The sequence below is a fragment of the Beta vulgaris genome, chromosome 5 (genome assembly GCF_026745355.1).
Source record: "Beta vulgaris subsp. vulgaris cultivar EL10 chromosome 5, EL10.2, whole genome shotgun sequence".
NCBI lineage: Eukaryota > Viridiplantae > Streptophyta > Magnoliopsida > Caryophyllales > Amaranthaceae > Beta > Beta vulgaris.
The window spans coordinates 22,437,579-22,459,870 of NC_079206.1; the positions used below are offsets into that span (position 1 = coordinate 22,437,579).

At 36.2% G+C, this 22,292-nt stretch overlaps 1 protein-coding gene across 1 annotated transcript; it reads left to right on the top strand.

Annotated features, from left to right (window-relative positions):
• Positions 1 to 203: 203 nt before the first annotated feature.
• On the top strand, positions 204 to 578 carry LOC109134881 (uncharacterized). The gene has a single exon (XM_019249278.1). It carries the CDS (start codon positions 204 to 206, stop codon positions 576 to 578), a length of 375 nt encoding a protein of 124 aa, XP_019104823.1.
• Positions 579 to 22,292: the final 21,714 nt, after the last annotated feature.

The following is a 22,292-nucleotide window of genomic DNA, read 5'->3' on the forward strand; positions in this document are numbered from 1 at the left end:
TCAATTAGTCAACTTTTTTCCTATTGATACCATATTGCTGCGATTTTAGGCCGAAACAGCAGCAATATCTTTATTTTATATTTACCTTTTTTTTACGTGATATATTGTTACGTATGGGTAAAACCGCAATAATATCACCGCAGCAATAAACAATTAATCTACTAGTGATTCTCTCTTCTGGTGGAATCCCAACCAAATTGACAATGACCCTAAAGGGTTCATGCACCAACAATGGAGCAAAATATGAAGCTTTGTTAACCGAGTTGGAGTTGTTGCTAGAGTTGGGAGCTAAGAGAGCAAAGATATACGGGGATTCTCAACTGGTCATTTATCAAATGACTGAAGAATTTAAATGTATATCGTCAGTATCACAGGAGTGTGGAAAGAAAGCACAAGAATTGTCTAAACAATTTAAGGAAATTATTTTCATACACATTCTTAGAGAAGAAAATAAAATAACAGATCAAATGTCCCAAATAGCTTCTGCTAGAGAAGAGGTACCTTCAAAAAATGAAGATATCATTCTCCAAGAAAAGATCTTAGATCCTCTTAATGAAACTGATAAAGAAATACAATAAAACATATTGGAATTCTATAAAGTTTCAATATTAAGGGAGGAAAAGGACTAAAGAGATAAGATCATCCACTATCTCCATAACCCATGTATTATCCTGAAAACTTAAACGTGTTTAAGTAAATAATTAATTATTTACTTATGAGTAGTTAAATTATATTTTACTTAAAGTTTCACTAATTAAGTAACATATAAAAAACGAATATAAAAATTCCCAACTTAAAAATATTAATATACTAGTGACGATAGTTTATAATTTACAATTTCACGAGTTAAACAAAAAGGCTAATGTAGTTGTTAATTCACTAAAGTACAAAATGTCAACATTGCACCAAAATTTTACTAAGCTACGTTTAAGAGTGTTAGTGTGGAAATATTTCTGATTTTTGGTTTCCAAAATAAAAAGGAAAAAGAGAAAAGAAAGCTATGGTCAATCCCCCATTAATTTTGCCTTCTTCCTCACCCTTCCATGGCCATTTGGCACTCATGCAATCACACTCTCTTCTTCTTCTTCAGTCAAAATTTGTCACCAATCCCTCACCATTGCTTCTTCAAGCTAGAATTTCAGATTATTTACTCCAAGTTCTCCCTCCCAACCACTGATTTTAGGCTCCCAACTTCCCTATAAATAGCCATGGAGATTCGACACCAAGAATCCACCAACAACAACCTTCATCCTCTCTTCTCTCACTAATTAGAATTTTCAGTCAATAATCGCCGGAAAGAGTGACTAAAGGAACCCAAAAAGGAAACCCCAAATTTTTTTCACTCTCTCTCTCCTCTGTTTCTATCCCCCCCCCCACGGCACACTCCCGTCGGCCAACTCAGGCGACGCCGGACCTGTGCCGCGCTCCGTCACACCTTCCCCTGGCCTCGCCGTCGCTCGCCGGCCATCCGTCGCACCGGCAAGCATTCGTTCTCTCTCCTCCTCGCGCTGTCTCTCTCACCCCTCTTTATCTTCGCGTGCTGCAGCACCGCGTAGCACCACCGACGACCCGCGTGCGCCGAACCACCGGAGACCATCGCCGGAGACCGTGCTGCTGCTTGCCGCCGTCCACCAGAGTCGGCGTCCCATCCCCTGCCACGACTTTGTCCTCACTATTCCTAGTAGGAGAGGTGATATTTTGTTTTCTCCTTTTAATTTTTGATTTCCTTAGTTTATAATGCAATCCCATCTTTAATTCTTTAGTTAGTTCTTTAGTTTGGGCCTAGGAAAATACCTTTGGACTAAACTCAAGTGTTTATAAATCTGAATTTTATTATGTGTTGGACTAAAAGATAGTTTAAAATTGTTGTATGGGCTTGTTATGGTTATTCATGGACTGATTTAGTTAGTTTCATTAAACCACCTAACTTATTTGCTAAAACTATGTTTGGGCTATAATTCCTAATGACTAAGTTGCTTGAGTTAACTAAAACTAATTATAAATAATTCATTAAGCTTATTATTTATAATTGAGTTTAAGTTATAAGTATTTCACTAATCTTTAAGTTTACTTATAACCACTAGTTACTTGACTTGTTAGTTTTAAATGATTAAGTATTATGATAATAATGTTAATGGATCTATTATAACTTTAAACTTAATTAATTTATTAATGGACGACTAAATAGTTATTAACTATGAACTAGAATAATGTTATGTTTTCGAAAGGTTATACAATATGTAGTAATATAACCTTAATGTTTCGATAATTCTAAAAGTGTAACTGAACGAGTTATTTCACCTAGTTAGTGTTTAAAGAGTCACCTTAATTAAAAAGTTATTACCGATTAAGAAATAATGACCTTTAAGGAGACCTTTACGACGTTATAATAATGACCACTATGACCTTAATAAGTGCCAACTAATATTTACGCTTAAAAGCTAAATAACGAAACGTTCATTAATAAAATTATTCTTGAATAGAAAAGATAAAGGATATTACAAGCCTCCCACGGCTATCATGGTTGGTAAGCAGGAATTCAGGTTACGTCTACTACTAACACCCGCATTCCCCTTCGAAGTATGTTTTATGATCATGATTAATATTATGTTTTATATATGGATTGTGGGAAATGAAATGTTTTATGATGGATATGATGATACGATGAAATGATGATGATGATGTTATGATGAAATGAATGAATATAATTATTCACGATGATGATGATATGCTTAAAAGAAATGAAACATGATAAATTCAAGTGAAAGACGGTTCTTCGCAAGTATTCTGTTATCCCGGGTCGTGCATGTACTTTCCGGCCGGTTAACCACCTTCCGTTTACTGAGGGCTATTGTCCTCGGGAGGCACTGTGCATTCTGGGCAAATAACGCCACCTTCCGTTTAGTGAGGGCTTTTGTCCTCGGGTGGCTGCCTTCCGTTTACGACGTTATTATGTTCTGGGGAGACGTCCCTTCCGTTGTACTAGCCAAGTTACCAAAGTAAAAGATGTATGATGATGAATATGATAAAGAAGATAATGTAACATGTTATGCTATGTTTGTAAAATGTTTTACTTATTCTCTCCTCCCTGTTTATAAACAAAATGATGTGAAATGAATTTACGATGTTAGAGTAGTATGTTACTCAGCCTCGGCTCATGACGTTTTGTTTTATGTTTTAGGTATGGAATAACAGTTGTGGATCACTATTATACTGCGTTATGGAGATTTTGTATGATTCTATGAGGTTTTAGGATTTTTTGTATGATGGATAAACAAGTATTATTTTACGATGAGTAATGTATAGTGAATTTTTAATTTTAGGCTATTATTTTATTTGTGGGCCATAACCCACATGATTAAGTTATGCTTCCGTTGACGATTAAGGTTACGTAATTTTTCCGGGCGTTACAACCCAACTGGAACAAAAGTGCCAAATAGAGTCAAAATGGCAACAACTAAGTTTTGCATGCAATTTGGTGAAAGGATCCATATGGATTACTTTTGAAGTGTGTGGATGATGGAGAAGCTCTAACTCTCATGACAGAGATTCACCAAGGGCTATGTGGTGCTCATCAAAACGGCATAAAAATGAGATGGTTGTTGCACAAACATGGTTTCTATTTGCCTACTATGAGAAAGGATTGTATAAATGGTGCTAAAGGTTGTAAAAGATATCAGAAGTTTGGACCCATCAGTAGGTCCCCAGCCTCAGAACTATCCTTTTTAAGAATCAATAATAAATAGTGGAATCCCATTCGAATTCATACAAATGACATGTAGTAGTATAGGAGCTATTCCGATTTCCTCGAACTGTAAGAATCAAGGAATTTTTTATCTAAACAGAAAAGGGAAAAAGAATCGAATAATCAATACATTCATAAACCTTGGCCTTTTAGAATATGGGCAGTGGATGCCATAGGAGAAATCAATCCTACATCCTCTAAGAAGCATTCACACATCCTAGTGGTGTCTGATTACTTCACCAAATGGGTGGAGGCTCAGGCTTTCAATAAGATCAATACTCAGGTTGTAATAAATTTCTTGGAAGAGAAAATCTTTACAAGATTTGAAATTCCATAAACTATAACCTTTGATCAAGCCACAATATTCAGGAACCCTGACTTACTTGATAATCTTAATCAATTTGGGATTACTAAGTTGCATTCATCTATGCTCAAGCAAGTGGTCAAGCTGAGCATACCGATAAGATCATAGTAAAAGGGATCTCAAAGTTAATAGATAATAATCCAAGAAAATGGGATGAATTGTTGTTATATGCCCTATGGGCCTACATAACCTCTAAAAAGGAAGCAAGAGGAGTTACTCCTTTTAACTTAGTTTATGGACACACTCCAATAATCCCTGTGAAGTGAAGGTAAGGTCATCTAGTGTATCCCAACAAATGGGATTATCATGAGATGACTATTCACAAGCAATGAAAATTGAAATTATGGATGTTCTAGAAGATAAGGAAGAAGCTTTAGCAAAAATGAGGATCCAAAAAGAAAAGGTTGTTAGGGACTACAGCAAAAGTAGTGCCTAAAAAGTTCCAAGAGAATGATAAGGTTTGGAAAATGTTTCTGCCAAAAGCATCTTAAAAAGATCATCAGTTAGGGAAATGTCACCCAAGTGGCAAGGTTCCTTTATCATTCATAAGAAAATGTCTGGAAATACATACCTATTAAAAGATATAGATGGCAACATAAAAGATAGAGCCTTGAATGACAAATTTCTAAAGAAATATCATCCATCTATATGGGAACAACATGATGTCGTGTTTCAACAAAAACATAAATGTCATGAAATTACTTCAAATAGTAATCTTCTTAAGTACATTTTTAATGATTTAATTGTCTAAACAATTAGTTTTTATTTCATCAAAGTGAAGTGAAAACAAACACGTGTCCATTTATACTTGTATTCCTCAAAAAATTGTTCCCATGAATTAAGCAGTAAGGAAAAATTATTGGACAGTTAAAACATCAAAGTCTTCAATATATATATATATATATATATTATATATATATATATTATATATATATATATATATATATATATATATATCAACAATTTATGCATGCAATGCGTGTCTCAATTTTTTAAAACATAATTTATGAGTTTTTAGGGCATAAACAAAGGTAAAATTTGAACATTATACATGTTTTTTGGGCTAGTTAATTTTGTCGATTAAGCCTATATCACTTTCTTTAAGATTTTTAAATTAAAACTGATGAGCGCTATTAAAATGTTATGTAGATTTATTAAGGATTTCTTATATTGTTATCAACAAAGTATTTTGTTTTAATTAAATCATTTCACCTTCTTTTTGATTCACTACTTGATTGTGTATTGATTGATCAAATATTTGATTGATTTAATTTTCTTTGTTAATTTTTTTATGCTATATTCGAGTTTGATTTTCTTTCCTCTTTTTTTGGTAGAGTAATTGATTTGCTAAGGGGTAATTAAGTAAATTTATTGGGAGGACATCATAGCTCTCCCCTTCCCTTATATATGTGAGACTTAAATTAAAATGTATTACACATATCTATCCATGTTTCATCAATCTGCCCCATAATATATGTCATATCCATCAAAATGCACAAATCATCATAAGGTATTGAATGTCATATGTGAAGATAAAGATGAATTTATTAAGAACAAATCCACTAAATGGATTTCTTCTATTCGAAAATGTTTTGCAGATAATCCTGTCATATGACAGGATCTAAAACATACAAGGGGATCTAAAGTCTTTAAAATAGGGTCCAATTTAGATATCATGTAAAAGTGGATATTTCCTAAACTCGAAAAAGATGATCAGGTTATATCTCTTCTGGTTTGCAAATCATGGGCCAAAACTATTACAGAAGAAATATGGCAACCTAACATGCATTGGAGATATCTAAAAAAGCTCTTTGTCAAAGGAACCACAAAGAGCATCAAAGTTTACAGAATGGTGGATGGGTCATCTTAAAGAGATGTAGTATAATACAAATGTGCATGTCAAATATGGTATGATCTCATGACCTATGATGTATATCCTTATTGGTTATCACCAAATAATCTTATAGGTTTACATCGTATACGGACTTGCTTAATGGATTTCACAATGGCTAGAAAGAAAGGTGAGGGATTACACGAAAGATTGTTATTCTCAACTAAATTCAGCCATCCTAAAAAAAGGTTCATCGACCACCTTAGAACAATGGAGGAAGACACATTCAGAATACTACTAGATGATATTGTCTGTAACTATTGAAAGTCCTTCTTTGCTCATAATTTGTGCGTGCTGAGTACATCACTCTACAAATCAGGGGAACAATTTCTTACCACCATTTTTAGATGTATGATAGCATTTATTATGGTACGTTGTATTAGACCTCAAAAGGTTTAATCTCACCTTAGTATGAAGGCCCAATTACAGTATAAAGCCCACATGATAAAGTCAATGTAAGTCAAAGTCAAATCAAGATCATCAAAAGATGAAAGTCAAGGAAGGACAAAGTTATAAGCAGTTAGAGAAAAATCCCGAGATGAATCCACATTAAAAATAACGTGTGAAGCTACAGTTATTCAACACCAAATTATGGTTGAGATTTGAATCAAAGATGATTCAAATGTTTTCCCTCCCAGAATGCATGGAATTATAAAAGAAGGATCATCAAGTAGAGGACAATCAACATCACACACAACAACTTGCAGATTTTTTTTTTAGTGTAGCCTAGTCAACCTCCTTCGGCGGTTAGAATTTAGTTCATTAGATTTAGAACATGTCATGGCGCCAAGTTATGTAATTCTCCAGTTGAAGCAAGAAATCATGGAGGTAACATTCTTCTTGTTTTCTCTTTAGTTGTCCAACCTGGCTTATCCTCATATGTGTTGTAAAATTTGTTCTTAAAGTTTGTGACGTGAATGAGAATATTTTGCTATAATTAATAGATTAATTATTGTTTTTTTCTCTATTTATTGCGTTTCGACTAAATTTAATAGCGTTGTAATTTAATCAATTAAATTGCAACAAAATACGTTAGCAAGGTTTATCTAATTAAAACCGATAACTCCCAAGGACTAAGCATCTCGTGGCATTCGGAATCAAAGTATTGGATGTGCATTAACTTGTTTGGAAGGTCCATAAACTAATTTTGCAACAATCGTTTGTTAGAGATTCACCACTCATCTATTAATAATGAAGATATGAATTGATTCAGAGGAGCTCATCACGGGATTAATGTAAGTACATCAAGCGCGCCATATGACCCAAAATGTCATCAGACATTTATAAACTCCTTAATCTTTTTAGAGCTTACCGTATAATATATGATGTTGATGTTGGGAGGAACAAAGTTAATAAAGCCCACTTACTTGCTGAAAAGGCACGGAAGGATAACTGTATCCCTAATATCTATGCTATTGGCTACTGCCAAACAAAAAAAAAAAAAAAAAAAAAAACTTGTGGAAATGTGTAACATCATAAGGAATCATAGTATTATTACTTGTACACCGCATATGGCACTAATCAAATAGTATTTACCTAAACAATATAATATCCATCGAGTCTCAGGCTCTCCGCTGTCTACATTATTTAAGGAATTCATGTGTTTGATATATCAGTAGCTTACATAACTATACAATGTTCCCCTTAGCTTGATAATACATATTCGAGCATGCCCAATAGGTTAGCAAACGAATACATTACTTTCAAGCATTGGACGAGTTCCGAACTAATATTGGATTTCGGCTGAAAAAATTAACAGGTTTCAAATCAAAACCTGAAGTTACAGTTGGCATTATCGGAAATTCTTCTTGACATGGTATGTGATGGAAACCCAAGACGTACCAAAGAACAATATCCTTATTCTCAATAGGTCTGTCCCTGCAAAAGTCAGACAACAGTTTGCAAATTTCTTAAGCATCAAATATAGTCTTTTCAATAAGAACACATTTTTTTGTGCAATTCCATTGTAACTAATCATGGCTTGGTTTTGCAATTTTGGATCGAGATGCCAGGTTTCTGATCCGGTCCGGTCCAAATCCGGAATTTTCCGACCCGGATCGGAATGGACCAAATTTTTTTTTTTTTGTAAAAATCGGTGTGAAAATTAAAAAAAAAAATTTAAAACTTAGAAAAGTTAAAACCTCATATTTATTGCCTTTAATATTATTGCTTTTAGTATTATTAGTTTTTAATCTATCTAATTTATTAATATGTTTAAACATTAGCAAAATTAATTTTTTGAATAAAAAAATTCAAATTAAATTCCGATCCAACCGGTCAAAAATCAAACCGTACCGAAAAAATCCGGTCCCGATCCAAAAAAAATTCGCAGTACGGTCCACTAAGGAATATTGTCAAAAAATTTCACTGGGGAAAATCCGAGATTTACTCTTAGATTATACTTACTGCGTTCTTTTAACAATAATTGGGCTAGTCTATTGCGACAATTCCACTTTGATTAAAGAAATTAACTTAATTTGACAATATTGCCTTTACTTTATCTTATTAAACCATCATTAATTACTCACTTTACCTCATAAAGTTAATTTTACTTTATTAAGCATTTCTTTCTCTCCTACTTTAGTTAAGTTAATTTAAGGGGTATTTTTATGCTAAACTACCCACCATTTTTACTTTCTTAACAACCGAGCTCAAACCCATTGTTGCAATAGAAAGAATGAAGGGAGCAATAACTAGTATAATATGGGGGTCGGGTTAGGCCATATGGTCCTCTACTCCTCCCTATACTTTCTAGATATCCTATTATGAGCGTTTAGCCCTTCTCAGTCTCAACTTTCAATTATTCTTGAGTGACCCCAACTATTGCTCATTGTTTACAAATATTGGTCGCTATTTACAAATGACCTGTTGTACAAGTTAAAATTTCATTTTTATTTTTTTAATTAGCAAAAAACCCCTATTGCCTCAATTTAACTCCCTTTTTTCTTTTTTTATTTGCTTGTTACCCCTAATTAACTCTAATTAACATCTTTTAAGAAATAAAAAGAAATTTATAAAAATGTTTACCTCATTCTCATGATTTGATGGAGTACATTTTTGCAAAAAAACATCATTTTTAATGTTAAAAACACTTTTTAATCCCGCTCGCAACGCTTACAATGAAAGTTAGCATATTGGTATTTGTATTGTTTTTCAACCGCATTCTCATGATTCTTTCCCAATAGAAATGGTTCCTAGAGGCTATTTTCACATAAAATGTCATTTTCAAGGTCAAGCACACTTTTTCGTTTAGCTCGGGAAAGTGGCTTATTGGTCTTTTCGACCGCATTCTTGTGGTTTGGGTACCATAAAAGGAGGTCATCAGAGTTTGTTTTCGCAAAAATGTTGTTTTGTAGGTCGAAATCATCTTTATGTCCACTTTGAGACGATTACCATAAAAGTTGGCATATTCGTCGGTACTTGTTTCCATTGTATTCTCATGAATTTCCTTGTACATAGGTGTTTGGTAAAGTCCGTTTTTGCAAAAAACTTCATTTTTGCGGTTAAAAATACCTTTTTTCGGGCTCGGGATGCTTACCATGAAAGTGGTGTATTGGTACTTGTTTCGACTACATTCTTGTGATTCGTACCACATAATTAAGGTTGGTTGGCGAACCACCCTTTATGGGACAAGAATCACGACAATGCGACTGTAACAAGAACTAGTATACAAACTTTCACGGCATGTATCGCAAACTGAACAAAAATATGATTTTCACCTCTAAAACTAAGTTTTTTGCGATCGACCAGTCAATTTTTTGGAAGTTAGGACCACTCATGAATATTTGCAAGTTAGGACTGAATATGCTTGAGCACCCACAATTGGGACTCAGCATGTCAATTTTTCCATTAAAAAATTGAAATTAAAAATTGTTTTTATTTTTTACTTGATTTGCATATAAACTCCATGTTTTATGTTCAAATTTCTCATTTTTGCACTATATTTATTTTGAATTTTCATTATGTTTGCCTAATGACATAACCCATTTTGGGCGGTTCTTTTCCATTATGAAAGAATACTACCTCCTCCATAAGAAAATAGATGTTATACTTTTCAAATATGCTGTAACAAAATAGATGTTACACTTTCTTTTTAAGTAACAATCTCTCTCTATCTTTAATTATCCTATCACATGAGTCTTCTTTTTTCTTTCTCTCTATTTTTTTCCTCTTCAAAAAAATAGCCTAGAAAAGTGTGTTTTGAAAAGTGTAACATCTAGTTTGCTACGGAAAAATTATATAAACTTGGCGATCCTACTAGAATATTCTTGGCTCTGTCATCAATTGGAGTCACACCATATGGATTTTTGCTATAAGAAAGAATGTAAACAGAGTAGGAAGAACAGTACATCTCAAAAACAAAAAAGGACCGAAGGACGAACTTAGTTTTAGTACGAGTATATTATATATAAAACGCAACACGTATTACGTACGGCCAGCCACACCTATAAATATAGGTGTGGTCATGCACGCGCACCTATCAGCCAACTACTCCTAAAAAGGTGCATTATTGCAGCCCTTCACAAAATAGCCCCTAATTATTACCCTAATTAGCTTTATTCCAAGAAAAATAACCCCATTTCTCTTTCCTCAATTGATTACCCATTTGATTATCTTCTCTCCGAAATGGATTTGGGAAAAATTATCGTCACAATCATGCGTTAGGGAGGGGTTTCTTTCTCCAGTGCCTAGTGATTCAGCGAAAATTAAAGTTAGTTTAAAAATTATCTTTTAATTACTTTCCCTTAGTACTTAAGGAAATTAATCCAGCCAATGAAATGGAAAAGCGGACCCTGCCATCGATGCTCAACACTCCATCCTCTCAAATCCTACTCTAGGAAGTGTCTCTTACTCTTCTTTTTGTTTTTTTTTTGTTGGTTTTATGGCTCTATTTTTTATTCAAACCTTTGGAGATCTTTTTCTTTCCAGTTTTTTTTTTTTTTTTTTTTTTTGTAATTTTGTTATTGCTTGGCTTGCTTCTCGATCCCTCCCCACATCCCCACCATATACGAGTGTTTGGTTTTTATTTGTTTAATCAAAAATCTAACATCCTCCTGCGTTCTCCCCTCTCTATCTCTTTCGTATTCTCTCCTCTATAAAAGGCCTTCCTTCAAACTAGTGTGCATCCACTGTTTCATGTCCCTTTCATACTTACTGATTGTATTCCTCTTTCAAGCTTTTACTAACCAGCTCTAAAAATTATCTTTTAATTACTTTCCCTTAGCCCCCAAGGAAATTAATTCAGCCAATGAAATAGAAAAGCAGATCCCTACCATCGATGCTCAACACTCCATCCTCTCAGATGCTACTTCAGGAAAGTGTCTCTTACTCTTCTTTTTGTTTTTTTTTTTGTGGTTTTTATGGCTACATTTTTTTATTCAAATCTTTTGAGATCTTTTTCTTTCCAGTTTTCTTTTTTACGTAATTTTTTTATTACTTGGCTTCTTCTTGATCCTGCCCCCCACCTTATATGAGTGTCTGGGTTTTATTTGTTTAATCAAAAACTAACATCCTCCCCCGCTCTCCCCTCTCTATCTCCTTCGTATTCCCTCCTCTATAAAAAGGCCTTCCTTCAAACTAGTGTGCATCCACTGTTTCATTTTCCTTTCATAGTTACTCACTCTATTCCTCTTTCAAGCTTTTACAGAGCAGCTCCCTTACTTCCTACCCCTTTCATGCCGGATACCCCCCCCACACACACAAAAAAAAAACCTATGCCCAGTCGCTCAAATCCCGTTGCCTTGATGATTCCATTTCCTCTATCTCTAGTAGGACCATACCCATTGCAACGACCATTATGGATCACTATTCTAGTGAGCCAATCCCTGAACCTCCTCAAGCATTCCACACTTGGCTTATAACCGTGACAGTACACTTTCCCCTCCCTTATAACCAGGCCACTCAAGTGCTACTCTCTCAAACATTCCAAGTCCAACTCCCCTACTGTAATTGTGCAAGCCACCCCCCCACCTCGATGAGGAAGAACTAGCCAACCTTAAAGCCTCTTGCTTGTTTGGGAAGGTCTGAGGTGACCCTATCCCCACCTCTACGATTACCTCTCATCTGAAGAGAGAATCAAGTTTCATGCATGGGGAATTTTCCCTGCGCTACCTCGCTAATGGCTGGTTCCTAATTAAATTCTCTAACCCGCTCAACAAAACTTATGTGTGGGACAAAAGGCCTTGGTTTGTCCAAAGTCTAAATTTTGTTCTCATCTGTTGAGACCTCTTTTCAAGCCCTTCTTCAATAACACATCACTCAGTGGGTAAAGATTCCCTTCTTCGCAAACGAATTTTGGTCGTGCCCTAGGCTTGCGATTCTCATCCACAAGATTCGTCATCACATTAAGCTTTCCCGGTTCACTCAACAAAATGATGACAAAGCGCAATTAGCGCGGGTTTGCTTAAATATCAACATCACTGGTCCAGTTCCCCGTTCAATCATTATGGCATCTGAAGAAGAAGCCTCCTAATACTTTATCTCTTACGAAGGCGTCCATGAGGTCTGCCCTTTATGTGTGGGTAAGGATCACACTCTCTTGCTTTCCCCAAAAGGCATCCCCTTGTTTAGACCTCGTTGTTTCCCAACTTGAAACAAGCCACCTAAATCCTCAATCTAGCTCTTCTTCCTCTTCCAATGCTGACTGGCTGTTTATGAGACCCCCGTCGTCTTAGCAGGACTCTTTTCATGCCGAGAATAGGTGTTTGTGGCAGAATACTCCCTCCCAGTAATCACCCAAATCACCCCCTTCCTTTATTACTACTAACGCTGCTCCTACTATTTCATACGCTGGCCCCTCTCATTTCCCTGCTGTTAGTGTCTCGGTTTCAAATGTTTTTGCTACCCTATCTGAATTCCAAGTTGTAGACACATAATCGTGTCTCCCCATTTAGTACTCTATGATGACGAATACCCTGCTCCAATTGGTCCGGATCGAGGAACGAATTAAGAACGAGTCTAAAATAAAATATTTTAAGCCCGAATCCATTTTCTAACTCTCTTTATTAACTCATTTTTCGAAAACCCTTTTTGTAAAATGGTTTATGCCCAATTTTATGAAATCCCTTTTCTAGCCCAATTTAATTAATAGAATTAATTAATTTTATTGTTTAATTTTATTAATAAAAAAATCTTTTACAAAAATAATCTTTCCCCAAACTATTTTTAATAAATATCTTTTCTAAAACTCTTTTACGATAAAAAGCTTTTAGAAACCTACTAAGTATTTTGTAATATTTTTTTAAAACCTATAATCTTTCGAAAACCTATTAAACTCAACTACCTAAACCTACATACACGATATAATATCCCTACCTGATAACTCCTACAGCTGAACTAATTAACACCGACTCACGTCCATTTCTCTCACTCGACAACACTGAAAACACACGACACAAAAAACACACGAACTCCACCACCATATAACCTGGCCTAATTAATTCTTTGCGCCATATCACCTACCATCATCCATCCCTCACAAAATCTCCCATGCTACACCTAAGCGCCCAAATCCCTTGACACACATTCACTCATTCATCATACACCATTACATTATTACCATAATCTAACACAAATTCATCACCTCATGAATTCTCCATCCACGTAGCGTCATCATTCCCCACTTCATCTTACACCAAAAATCTTGCGCGACATCTTAGAAACTTACGCACACCCTCATCTCACTAATACTACTATAATACTAATACTCAACGCAACATCATACGTAACATATTATTTTTCATGTCTCTTGCAATATTTTTCACTTTGTATTTATTGCTAAACAAGACCTAAAGAATTGTTCTAATTAATTCAGATAATTTGGACAATCGGCTAGGAACCTTGTAATATTGATTCCATAATAACATATATATCACTAAATAATTAGTCTTTTTATTGAGTTTCCCGAACCAATCTAGACTAAATATTTTTAGGGTGTTTAAAATATTATATGATTATTCTTTGGCATAAAATCTGTATGAAGCGATATTTAGTAGAGGCTAGCAATGTACCACATAGTTCCTGACTGTTGTATCCTCACCCCCGAACTCAATCTTTGGTTCATTTTGACCATCTATGGAGTCTAGATGAGGAAATCTACATTGGATAATTTGTCCCTATGATTTCCCATATCCAATTAGGTTTATGATTCTTTCTAAAAAGAATTGTTGGCGAATTCTTTCAAAACATATCTTTCAATAAAACATTTACAATGGGATAGTCAAATACAATACGCGCTCAGACTGCGTAGGCGAAATAAAAAAACATGCCTACAGTTTGGCGACTTCACTGGGAATGATTTTAAAAAATTAATTTTTTTTTAAATGAGTGGGTAAAACTTGAAAAATACGATTCATTCTTTTTTTTATGCCTTCGGATATAAAGTTTTGCATGTGCATGGCTTATGATGAGCAACCATAAGGACGATCTATATTGCCTCATTAACACATGTTCTATGTGTGAGGTCACCCACGAAGGGTTTGTGCTTTGTCCTTCCAAAAAGCTTCCTGTGCGATAGTGTTGGATTTTAGTCAAAAGCAAACCTACCCAACCATGGCATTGTTCTCTTGTTCCTGGCTTGAGACTGGGTGGCGTCTTACACGTGGTCACCTCTTTAAGCAGGGGTATGAAGTGTGGGATCAATCTTTTAGTCATGGGCCCTTTCAGCCTTAACCTAAACCTAACCAAAAGTTGAACATAGAACTGGACTTTAGGTTGGAACTTCTGCATTCATGTTATATGGCGTTTGCATGTAATTGCATTTTTTGCTTGTTATTATATTGTCAAATTGTCATTATTATGTGTCATTCCTAAAATCCCATCTAACGAACGATAAAAAATTGTCAATTACCCAATACATCGCCTAAATCCCCGAAAAACGTTTCGAGGAGTAGTGCACCAAGCACATAAGTTGCGTCTGGCGCACCACTCCCGCGCTAGACAAACGGTTGTGCGCTGCGCGCAGCTGTGCTGCGGGACTTGCAGTCTGTCTGTCAAGAGTTTGTTGTCGATTAAGTTGTCGCAATGAAGGATCCTACGTGTAGTCGTATATTCGTTTGTCTGCATTCGCTAAAAAATTGGTCATTTTAGGAGTTCAACCTATTTCGAGAAAAAACTGTCTTTTCATGCAATGTCAAGTTTGTCCTAAAAAGTGCATCTAGAAAAGTGGTCATGGTAGAGTTAGGAGTGTCAGATATGTCTAACTGTTCCCACTTTCTCCCTACTGCTCAACTAATATTCCCTATCAATTGTAACCAATTTTACCTGACCATATTCAATCAATATCAAAGAACTCATATTTATCAAAATCAATCCTACACCTCCTTCTATTTTACTTTTTAATAAATTTTTTTACCAATCATCATCATACACGACATTTGCAAAAATATATTTTCAAAATTAATCCATCATCTTTTCCTAAATAAAAGATAAAAACAAGGGGTTCTTTTCAAAAACAAATAAAATTTCGAAAATTCTAAGCCCATTCTAAAACCTTCAATTCAATCCAATCCAGTTCACTCGCATTCATCTTAGGCCCATCTATATTAAAGTCTACTTTGCATTCATATTAGGCCCATATGCATTAGAGTCCATTTTGCATTCGTATTAGGTCCATATAAGTTTGAGTCTACACATTCGTTTTAGGTCCACTGGCATTAGAGTCCATCTTAGGCCCATATAAGTCTAGCCCATGTGAAAATCTTGGCCCATTTGCATCTATCTGTGAAACCTTGTCTATGTCAATCCCAGTCTAAGTCTAATCCCAGTCTATTCCATTATAAGTCCAATCATAACCCAAGTCAAACCTATATGTCAATTAATATCCTAGGTCTACTTTGCATCTCCATGTAAGCCCTAGTAAGTCTTCAGTCTATGAAAATCGAGTCTTATGACTATAAAAGTTCATCCCTTAAAGTCTAGCCTGCTTGCTCACCCGTAAGTTCAAGGTCTAGCATTCCTTAAGTCTATATTCAATTGTTGTGTCTAGCCTGTTTGCTCACCCGTAAGTTCAAATTCTAGAATTCCTTATGACCATAGGCAATTTTTTTAGTCTAGCCTGCATAGTTTACTGTAAGTTTTGAAGTCTAGTTGTCTAGCCTGCTTGCTCACTCGTAAGTACAAAGTCTAGTTGCCTAGCCTGCTTGCCTTATGTTAAGAGTTTGGTCTCTGTTATTATCCAGCCTACCTTAATGTCTAGCCTACTTGCTCACCCATAAATTCAAAGTCTAGAATTCCATAAGTCCATAAGCAATTTTTGAGTCTTGCCCACTTAGTCTAATGAAAGTTCCAAAGTCTAGTTGTCTAGCCTACTTGCTCGCCGGTAGTTCAAGTCTAGGTGCTAGCCTACTTACCTTATGTTAAGAGTCTAGTCGACTTGCTCACCTATAAGTTCAAAGTCTAGTCTCTCCTAAACTCAATCATGGAGTCCAATCTGCTTGCACAGTCCAGTCCAGTCTATGTTTGCATTTGCATATAGTTAGGCCCATTTCTCCATCATGGTCAATTCCATACTAGTCCAAAATCCACAACCATTCCTATTCTCATTTCTAATAATTTCCCATTTCTGTTTATCACCTCTCATTCCCATTTTCATCTCTTATTCCCATTTCTCATCTCCATTTCTCATTTTGAAAACATGATTTCTTAAAATTACGAGGTCCATTCGGAATTATGTTCAGAATGGATCATGACATTATAACTTGGGAACACCCGACAGAGAGGCTACAAGGTCAACCTACTCCTGGACTTGTCCAACGTATCTTCACATTCACAAACGAATCATGTGCCTCGTCTGAATCATCATCTGAAATGGGAAACGCTAATGAACAACTTAGTGCCATTATGGCCCAACTTCAACTGATAAACTCTCGTCTTGTGGAACAAGACAAAGAGATTAAGGCACTGAGAGAGAAACTGACTGAGGAAGAAGCGCAAGATGTCACTCCTCCACCACCTCCTGATAAGACCGAGATAGAATTGAGGTTTGAGAAACTCGGGCAATTGATCCAGTCAATTCATGTACTCGAAAGTCAGACTCATGCATGGCTATGACATCATTAATCCTGAACTAAAGGACAAGCTCCCTAAAAAGGTAACATTGGATGACCTCCCAAAATTCAAAGGGGTCGAAGACCCAGATCACCACTTGAGAGCTTTTTCATTTCTATGGCTCTTAAGGACATAAGCAAGCACCTGTCTGCTTATGTCTTTACTTTAACCTTGGATGCACATTCATCAAAGTGGTTTAGATCACTGAACAAAACCAAGTTGAATGAATGGGACTACATTAGAGAAGAGTTCCACAAACAATACATATACAATACTCAGCTTCCCATTGACCTTTGTGAGTTGGAGTTAACTAAACAAAACTCCAACAAAAATTTCGTCACCTTCCTTAACAGATGGAGGGGGAAAGACTAATAGGCCATCCAAGGAGGATAAAGTCCGACTAGTGATATGTAACCTGTGGGGATCATATCAAATTCTAACCCATAGAGTCTTTCACTAAGCTCCATAAGGTAGGCCTGCTAATTGAAAAAGAGGTACAAGCCAACAAGAACAAGGACAACAACAACTCTTTTAAAAAGAGTAATAATAACCCGTCCAACTCCAAAAGCAACAACATCAATGCCATAACTACTGAAGAGAGAAGTTATCAAAAGCCTCAAAGAACATTCACACCTTTAGGCATGTCCCTACAATGAGCCTTCACTAGGCTTCGAGCAAAAGGAGCAATACAACCTATCATTCCCACTCCAGACACTGCTCCCGAGAATATATCTAAGAGTTGGGATCCAAATGCTTACTAGAAGTACCACCAAGGGAATGGACACCGAAAATCTATGTGTTTGATCTTAAAAAGTCATCTACAGTATATGGTTGAAGAAAGTAGATTGCCAATTTCGCCTACAGTAACAGTGGCAACCCCTTAGGAAGTGCCAAAACAATGCCAGGAACTAGTCATTTAATGTTAGTTTTCTATTTTGAGTCGGAGAAGGTTTTGACGAGGCTAGGTGCAAACTTGAGTCTATGTCGGGATCTAGAAAGAGATTATGCTCCAGAACTCTATAAAATCAAATGATTAGAACTTGATTAATTTTATTTTTATTGAAGCGGTTTGACCTCGAGATGAGGATTCCTATGTATCAATATTGAAAATGGCATCAATCTTAACCACCCTCCAGCTATGGAAAACCAAGCTGACCTCAGCGAAAATGGCCCTACTGATTATGAAATTGATGATGCAATTCTTCAAGCCCTAGGATTTATCCATCATAATTCCCATATAAATTTTGATGATGATATGTCATACATTGCTTTCCACCCTTCCAAGGAAGAAGCTTCAAAAGATGGCCTCAAAAGGCGCAAAAGAGATGATTTTGAGGCTCCCCGCCTCAACCCACTTCCGCATGATCACATTATCTCTTTGCTTTATATTGAGGATCTTTTAGGGGTTATGTTATGCTGTGGTCCAGCATTGTAATGATCTATATTTTCTACGCCTTCCTTCCTTTTCACTTAATTATATGCTTCAAAATCCAACCTGGTAATGAAAATGTTGTTTCTCTTTTCTTTGTTTTGCTGCTCTCTTGCACGAATGTTTTTTTTCATCTTATTCTTTATGATAACAATTCCATCGCACTTATGTTCTTATTTAGATCTTCGATGTCAGTTTCGGTTTGTAATTAGTTTTAGTATAAATTATTTCAGTTCATTTTGCGACACAAATTGATTTTTATCCATAAATTGAAGATAAGTGGAGATGCGGGTAACAAGACACAACTTAATAATACAATGTAATTACTTCTTTCATCCAAAGATAGTATTGCTTTCTCTCTCTTGCCTCATAAATCTTTCTCAACTAAGTTTCATCCATGGCTGATATACACCATTTTCTACCTCCTTAACCACGAAATTTAATATGGTATCAGAGCATGAATGATTCCTAGCTTCATAATTTTCTCACAATTCTTTTGTTCAATAAAAACTCTAATCCATCATTTTCCCCTAAATTTTTTCTGTTCGAAATTTGCTGAATTCTAGCTCGAAATTGCTAAATCAGAGCGCTTGTCTTCTAATTTCATTGACACGAAACTTAAATAAAATAATCGTCGATTCTTGATTTTTTGTTTTTTTCTTTTACCAAATTTCTAGGGTTTCTGCATGATTGTTTTGGTGGTTTTGCTCACGATTTCCGCTGTTATTTCTTCTTCAAACTGCCAAATTCTTCTCTTCTTTGAAGATTTTCTGGTGTTAACATCAAGATGCTGGAGTTTCTTTGTGTTTCACTCAATATTTTTCGCGTCTTCAATTCTTCGCACAATATCCAACAAATTTCGCTGACTGAATTGGGTTCTTCGAGTTAGTTACTTCACGGGTGTTATTTGAGTTCCTGAACTTCTAGTGGTTATTTGTTTCTCATAATCTCGTCGGTGCGAGTCTGGTACTTTACTTGATTAGTGCGAGTAATGGTTGACGACATTGAAATTGTAATTTGCTGATTGGGTTGGTAGATACTTCTGTTATTTGTTTGGGTTTATTGTTCTTGCAATTCTTGGTGTATAGTTGCAGTAATTTTTCAGAATGTTGAGGTTTTTCTTTAGGGTGAAATTGGGTGAATAGTTGGAGCAATTTTTGGTGAATTTGGGTTTGTTGTTGTTGTGTTGGGTTTGCTGTTATTGTGTTGCTGTTGTTGATGTGTTAGGTTTGTTGTTGCTATGATGATGATGTTGTGATGATGTTGAAATTGGTGAAATTTTGCGTTGTTAAGTAGTTATTCTACTAGTGTTTTTTTTTTTGAGTTTATGTTTTGATGGGAGTTTAATGGGAATCAAATCGTAGACATGGACTTATCGGTGTATATGTTGTTGCTGTTCTCTTGTTCAACAATATCAAATTCGGGTTGTTGATGACTTAATGTTTTTGTGGTGGGTTTATTTTTCTTTTCTTCTCTTTCTCTAAAACTCTTCTTTTAATCATCTGAATTCAGTTTATCTACATAATTGTTTCTCTGAACTTTCTCTGTTATCCCTGTTGAGTGATCATTTTGCTATTTTATTCATGGATTCATTGTGATCTCTTTTACTCAAAGCCTAGTTTATAAGGTTCTAAATTTGATAATCTTATGATTTTAACCTCCAACCTATAGTGGTTATCTTCTTTGTTTTCCCCCCATAGAGTTGTGTTTTGTTCCCTTAGAGGCATGTTTGTTTCAACCCATAGTGGTTTAATTCGACCCATTAGAGGTCTTTGTTATTCCCATAGAGGCTTTGTTGTGATCCTTAGTGATCTTTTGTTGTGACCCTTTAGAGTTCTTCTTTGTTGATCCATTCTGATCGTGTTTTGATCCAATATAGGGTCATTTTGACACCCTTAGAGGTGGTTCTTTTAAAACCCAACTGGTCGTTTTTACTCTCATTTCTCATTCTATCTCTTCTTTCTCAAGCTCATATGATCCATAGAGATCAATATTATGATCCATACAGATCAATATTATGATCCATCATTGTACTTTTTCCTCTTGATGAGACCCAAAGTTTATTGTACCATCATTTTTCTCTTTGTTGTATCGCATTTTCGTCCTTCCTACGCACTTCCTACCATCTTCCTTGCATTTTGTTTTAGTTCCATCTTCCTTTTTCATTTTACTTCATCCTCTCCCACTTTTTATTTGGGGTATGTGGTCAGTTTTTGCTTGATTGTGGTATATTGGTGTGTTTGGTGGTTGGCACAATTGGTGTATTTGAATGATATGAGCTTGGGACTTTTGGTGTTTTAGTTGTGTGTTTGGTGGTTGGTTAATTTTTGCATTTTGGTGTTACCCCACGTGATAGTTCAGTTGGTGCTTCTATATCAATTCTTTATCACCTTAAAAACATTTTGGTGATTACTCATTTGGATAGAAGAATTGCATGGAGCTCTCAGAATTTTTGTTATACTTCATCAATCGTCCTTGGTTATGTCGGAAATATTGGACATCATGTGTGGTTCAGCTCCAGAGCAATCAGAAGGTTTACTCACGATTTTCTTGTCATTTGTCATTGGTTCTTGTCAGTTGTCATTATAGCATGTTACAGTACATAGCCAAGCAACTTTATTTCTTTATTAATAAACACTTCAACTATGCCATTCTGGGACAAATTGGTGGAAGCAAGTGCCGCTTGTGTTGATTAGCAAGTTTCGTTTTGTTTTGGGACAGTTGAATTAGTAGTGATTCGAGGCAATGTTCAGCTACCCTCTTTGTAAATTTGAGATTGGACTTGTACGATGTCAGAGCTTATAAACCATTCTCATCACCGGGCAAGCTGTTCTACATCCATTTATGACCCATCATATTGAGTTGAATATAAAGTTATACGTCCACACTACACCCCCAATCTTTATCTGAAGCAGCTTTATGGATTTCATATAGTCCAAACTAAAAATATTTTTCAACCACTTTCAGTTATAGGGGGTACGATGTTGGAGGTTACGAACTTAGTTACTTAGTTTCCTTAATACAAGGAAAGTTAGATTTAGTTGATGTAATTATTTTTATTACATATTGTTTCTTTTAGTTCATTTTATGAGACAACTTAATAATACAATGTACGATTTTTTCACCAAATACCCCCGAGTTTTCACGAAATTCACCGGGTACCCTCGCACTTTTGAAAATACACGGGGTACCCCTCAGTTTTTAAATAATACATCCACGTGCCCTTAATCACTAACGGCGGTTAACGCCGTTAGTTTTAACCCATATTACACCCTAATTAACCTTAACTAACTTAATTTAACCCTAACATCTAGCTAAACCCTAACATCTAACCCCATCCCAACCCTAAACTCTAATTTTAAACCCTAACCCTAACGTCACTATCACCCAACCACCACTCCTCCCCCACCCCACCCCTACAGCCGCCACCCCGTCCCCCACCCCACCCCACCCCTGCAGCCGCCACCCCTCCCCTACAGCCACCACCCCTCCCCCACCCACCCAATCCCTGCAACCGCCACCCCCACCCCACCCCACCCCCGTAACCCTACAGTTGCCCCCTCACCCCATCCCCGCAACCACCCACCCCCTCCCGCAACCACCGCAGCTTTCGCACCCCTTCTCCCAATCCCCCGTCGTTTTTGCACCCCTTCCCCCACCCCGTCGTTTTTCGCACCCATTCCCCCCACCCCCGTCGGTTTTCGCACCCCTTCCCCCCACCCCTACCGGTTTTCGAACTCATTCTGCCCACCCTTGTCGATTTTTGCGCAATTTGATCAGGAGAGAGAGTTGCGCTTGGGTTGGGGGGAGCTTCGAC